This window comes from Cydia splendana, chromosome 14 (assembly GCF_910591565.1).
Source record: "Cydia splendana chromosome 14, ilCydSple1.2, whole genome shotgun sequence".
NCBI classification, from domain to species: Eukaryota; Metazoa; Arthropoda; class Insecta; order Lepidoptera; family Tortricidae; genus Cydia; species Cydia splendana.
The window spans coordinates 6,827,436-6,833,663 of NC_085973.1; the positions used below are offsets into that span (position 1 = coordinate 6,827,436).

At 38.3% G+C, this 6,228-nt stretch overlaps 1 protein-coding gene across 1 annotated transcript in view; it reads right to left on the reverse strand.

Moving 5' to 3' along the window:
• Window positions 1-5,002, reverse strand: part of LOC134797147 (amyloid-beta-like protein) — a 233,588-nt gene extending 228,586 nt beyond the window's left edge. Inside the window, exon 1 of the mRNA XM_063769395.1 lies at window positions 4,847-5,002. Coding sequence (XP_063625465.1) covers window positions 4,847-4,912 — 66 coding nt within the window. The 5' untranslated portion in view covers window positions 4,913-5,002. The remainder of the gene's footprint in view (window positions 1-4,846) is intronic.
• Window positions 5,003-6,228: the final 1,226 nt, after the last annotated feature.

Here is a 6,228-nt window from a genome sequence, read left to right on the forward strand (position 1 = left end):
CTTGGACGTCGTGATCGATTTCACCCGATTCGTGCAGCACGGACCCAAGGTATTTGAATTTATTCGTTTTCACGACATAATCGTCTCCTACCTTTATGGGGTCGGGGTCCGTGCCGCCACATGCCATGTACTCGGTCTTCGCAACATTTAGTTTCAGACCGCCGTTCTCTAGCGCACCCTTCCATTGGTTCACTTTATGCTCCAGTTTCTGTTTGTCCTCATCTGTCAGTGCAATGTCGTCAGCGTACATCATAAGCCATGGAGATGGTTCGTGAACTTTTGCTGAAACTACGTCTAGCACTACGCTAGATTCCCTTCCCTTATTCCCTTGAGGTGTGTAATACTCTTTATTACCAGGCGTGGCTCAGACGATGCAACGGAGCCACGCCGTTTTGTCGACTAAATAACTGGTGTTTAGTTTTAAGTATATACATAAAATACATATGTAGGTTAGTTTGTAAGGTATTTGTAATATGGGCCTTCTTGCCTGATTTAAATTTCTAAATAAAAATAAAATAAATAAATAAATAAAAATACAGTGACAAAATGTAGGACAGGTGTCACTATGAATGTCATATTGTCATAGAAGTTTACCTTTTATGGTGATATTTCCACTGTTTTTTGAAAGAAATGTCTCGCTGTACACTATATCCGGTAGCTACTTCCGTAAAAGATGGTATCTTAATGTACGAATCATGTTTAGCGTACCATAACCACTTTCCTATCCAACTAATTCATTCATTCACATAATAATATATGTAATTTGTATTGAAATGTAGGTAGGTACTTAACACAAAACTCAATTGCGCTAATTGTCCGTTTCCTGTCAAATGTTTATTTGTTTCTATAGTCAGCGTTGCATTTAGCATTGTTTTGCTTTCTCAAATCTATTAGTTGGTCTCCAGTAATAGAGTCACGAGTAACTTAAAAACTTTTTATTGGACTCCTTGTCTTATTGAATCCATATAAGATTTCTACAGTAGGAAAATTTTTACTCCAAATTATTTTATTTAGTTGTATGCTTTTACGAGCTCCGCTACATGATTATATTTATTTAGTACACATTACTTAACTGCAAACTAAATTCGTTTCATTATAATTATAACAATTATAAGTACTTAACCGACCTTCGCACTCACTTGTTAAATGAGTGCCCAAAGTAGGTATCTGCAATTAAATCACCACCTTCACGCAATATTATAGCTTGTGTTATAAAATGTTCAAGTAATCTGATGTACGATATCGTTCTACACATCAACGGTAGTCGTAATAATATATGATGTGCTGCAATATGAATACCTAAGGCTGGCCATTCATTAACCTTTCATATGGGTGCGGTGGTCAAAAACGTGGGTACAAAGTGTACAAACCTAAATTGTGCTGAATAGGTAGAGCAGAAAAAAATGTTTTCGAAATGCACAAATATGATTGAAAATTCGATCGGATCCTTATTATACTCTGACAAGAGGTTTATGCTATTTCTTCACTGAACTTCACTGAAGTTACCCCACCACAATCACATTCATTTAGAACCAAATGCTTAGTAACAAAGCTCAAGCAAATACTAAATTAAGTCACTCTTGTTTGAAGATGGAATATTGGAGTGATCATCTGATCATTGTAGTCACGCCCAGTTTCGCAAAACCGGGGCATTCTCCGAAAATTCCGTTTTCCTTGTGCATTCGTGTAGACTTGTAGAAGATCGACGTGTCTTTGATGCGTCAACCTCATTGATGAGTTTCCAGCTGGTGGTCACAGTAGTAAGGTATCACTACATATATCAGTGAATTAATAGCAGCAGCCCTTTCATGATTGAGACGTTGCACTGCATTTCAATCCTGCACAAAATGGGCGCCGAACATTGATAATGATAATTGATATTCTCTTTTAAATTCAATAGGTACTTAACTTAATAGACTAGAACTCATCAAAAGGGTGCCAATAATTGGCACAAAGAAGCAAAAGTCAACGCAAAAATTGGAGGAGCCCAATGCTTTCGAGGTATAATTCGAAGTCAGAAGTTATGATCTTTATAGCTCCAAGGGGAACACAGTAAGTAGGCTACCTAGGCGTTCCACTTGGCAGCAGTAGCCAGTATTCCCTGCGTCAATTTTTACGATCTGCTGTATCACTGTAGTTTCTTAGCCGCATTATGACGATTCTTAAGTATTTCTTTTCTATTTTTGCACTTTCGCAGTATTTTAATGAAACCAATTTATTCGCTTACTTTGCTGTGTAGTCACAGAAAAAATTGTACTTTCATTTGTCTTGTCATACGATGTTTGAAATTTAAAATATAAGTTCGGAAGCCGGTGTTGCTCGAAGAATATAACCCAAGATAATAACATAATGAACTGGCGAGATCGATTTGCACTTTGACTGCTGGGTAGATATGGACATGTTATTGTATAATATTAAACCCAACAGATCGTATTTTGAACATTATGTCAGTGCCTGACATCAACCCGAAACAACCGAGCACAAAATGTTTGAGAACACCATCCAAAACTTGAAACTCCTAATCTACATGCTGCGAGCACTTCACAAAGTATTTTTACGCAATGCGCATTTGTTTCTCATTGTTTTCCTCTTTTGCGACCCGTAAGAAATCGCGCTAACTTCCACACAAGTAATAAATTACGTCGCTAACACGGACGAGGGTGCCTTGACTTGGTAACACTTGGTTATACTTGACAACATTCGGCTGTACTTAGTGGCGTTGTGTTGGCAATGCTCCTAGGCATTGCAACCCCAGGAGTGCTTGATAGAATTATCGAGTTTATAGAGGCTTAGGTAGTTTTATGTCCTCCTCAATGTCTTGTAGCTTTAATCTTTGTCCATAAAAGTTTAAATACAAATGGCATGTCTAATTTGCATGCCTAGATTATTGGCGAAATGTGCTGAACTCGCAAAATTGCATGTTAACACAAAATTTCTGTACCTACCACATTTCTTGCAAATAAATTTCTATTTCTATTTTTTAATCCAGTCTTGTAAAACGAATCAGATATTTGTTATAGTGCATTGGCTTCTTGTTATTTTTTATTAGGTATATCCAAAAACTCTATAGGACATATACCAATTTCAAACAAATTGCGAGCTCCTAAACTCCTTTCACGCTAACGAGGTCTTCATTATCACACTTCATCGTTGTAGGATCTAAAAAGAAAAACTCCCCTTCCCCAAAACTCGACTTAATCATAAGGCCGGAACCCGATGGATGCATATAGACTTTTTTAGCAGATGTAGAGCAAAAAGCCTCTTTTCTTAATGTCATCATAATAAAGTTAGTACCAATTTTCTATTACGTAAAAAGCTCCACCTAGCTGCCTTTAATCTCGGAGTAGAAAGACAATAAATTAGGTGAGCCAAGACACGCGAGGCTATGAGGGTGCTTACAGACTAAAAGACTTGGCAGCGTTCCTCCCCAAGCTTCATTTACAGCCTCATGAGCCCGTAATAGAATTATCAGGCTTGTAAGTTTTGTGAAACTACAAGGTTCTAGTTTTTACAGAGCTTATTCGATTCCTGGCCGCTTATTTAGTTTTTTGAAGAACAGTTATTTAACTGGTTATTCCTTTTAGTGGTATTTTTGCATAACATCATACCGTTAACCCTTTACTAGGCTAAGGGATATGCCACATACGGCACTTCAAACATGTGTTTTATTTTCGATGAGTACCTAAGACTGACATTCGATTGTCATTTTTGAAATGTCAGCCTGGTAATGGGTTAAAATTGTACCTAACACGGAGTTTATGAATTAAATGTTTAATTAATGAAACGAAATGACAGATAGGTACCTACGAGCTTGTCAAAAACAAATCATTTTGTAAACGTAACAATTATTTAGGTACTTAAGTCTCAATTTTTTTCTTTTGAACTTCTTTTACTGTGGTTTGGTTTAACAATAAATCAAGTAAAACAATAAATCTTACTGTTGCAAACAACCAGCCCTCCCGTTTCGTATCCAAAGATCTCGTTAGCAGTTAAATGATACGATAGCATTAAATATATAGCGCTATAAAGGAAAGCTATTGTTCTACCCTGTAAGCATTGTCAAATATTGCCCATCGCTGGGTTTTACGTTTTACGGCCCGATGAAAGTCGGGCAGTTAACGTTGGCGTAGAAAGTGCTAACAATGCTGACGTTTTGCACACAGTTTACACATAAAAAACGTTTGATGTCTAAAATATATTTATAAATTTAGTATAAACATGATGTATAAAAGGCTCGCCAAACTTTGTAGAGCTGTGTAGTTAACGATTTGTATTGTAATAAATATTTCAAATCAATTTAAACATAAACAACGGTATTTTTAAATTGATTTGCAAAAACACGCTTCGTTTATAGTTAGTAGTATAATATAAGTAGGTAGGTTAGTATATTAAAAGTAAACATGAGAACATATAAACTGTTTTATTGTTCACTAAAATTTCAACGGAATTTGCTAATTGAAGTTGAATGGTTGCGTTAAGTTAATCGCGGTTATTGCTATAATGCTTATTATGCAAGGACATAATATTTAACCATGCTCATCTTCAATAAAAACGCGTAAAGAATTGCAAATTGTTCAATGGCATATGTTTTTTACAGTTACGCAATCTGTCTTAAGTATTTTATAAAAAAACGCTGATTTTCTTTAACAACGCTGTTATAATACAAAATTTTACGGCCGAAGCGTCTCTATCAATCCTTCGACTCCTTTCAGCTACTATTTTACACCCGACGTGAAAACAAATTCGAACGCGTCCAATCGATTTTCGACTTAGTGGCCTCGGTATTCGCCGACACAGAATTACGTAGAAAATACACATAATAAGGGTAGGACTGGTGTCGACTTACCTGGCCAGCGTGGAGGACGTCCAAAAATATGGTAAAAACACTAATAAAAAGCACGGCGCGCGACATTATTGCGGCCGCGGGGAGCGTTCCGTTGCCAAACTGCCGACTGGCGTTCAAGTCTGACGCGAGAAACCTGCGTACTAACGACGGTACGGCACCATGCCGTAGTCGTACCTAGCGTCGTATAGATCGACCCTCTGGGAGTGAGAGGGACGGGGCACGTGCGCCCGGGGAGGGAAAGAGACGCACGTGGAAGGATAACGCACGCGCACTGCCGCTCGCGTAAGCACTATACCCGAATGTTGTCTTCGTCTGGCTTTGTCCGGATTTCCCGATGATGATGCATCAGTTTTTGACAAGCGATGCGAATCACGAGTGTGATAGAGCACCTACACGGCACGGACAAATTGATAGCGACGTGTTAACTCAATTCTCATTGCCCACTAACTGCACGACAGCAGACAGAATGATATTTTTGAGTGGGAGTGCGACTTGCCAGTGGGAGCATGTATGTGCAAATTAAATGCAATGAGTCACCCTGAATGACATTAGGGGAAAATGAAATGATTGGATATGGAATACGTAATGAACCATTGTCTTGCTTACAATTTTAAGGGTTAATTTTTAATTAATGCTATCATGAAGTTCATTGCCTGGCAACATAAAAAAACCGGACAAGTGCGAGTCGGACTCGCCCACCGAGGGTTCCGTACTTTTTAGTATTTGTTGTTATAGCGGCAACAGAAATACATCATCTGTGAAAATTTCACCTGCCTAGCTATCACGGTTCATGAGATACAGCCTAGTGACAGACGGACGGACGGACGGACGGACGGACGGACGGACGGACGTACGGACAGCGGAGTCTTAGTAATAGGGTCCCGTTTTTACCCTTTGGGTACGGAACCCTAAAACTAACATAGGTAGGGCTCTCAGCTTAAAGCTCGGTTTTCCTAGGATTAGCTGGTTGGTTAGTGCACACCGTTGTATGGGGACCTTGCACTTTGAGACTATGCGCTGAAACTTGGCACAGTTGATTGTTAGCTGGTCTTGAGCAGATACAGACCGGGAGACATCGAGAGCCACCCCTCAAATTTAGTGGGGGGGAGGGGGAAGTTCGACGCTGCGGCGCTTCACTTGGAGCAACATTTCTCTAAAACTATACCTATATAATATATCAGTATCGGATAAATTGAGGATGAGAAATCTATTTTTAGAACAAAAACAATGCACTTTCTAACAAAAAAAAGAATAAAGTAGAAAAGACTGAAAAATGTATTTTAGATTTTTTTATAATTACCAATTTTTTTTTAAAGTGTAACAGCAATCTGAAATCAAAAAATATAGTCGTAAAGCTACACTTATTACGTATAAAAAAAAAA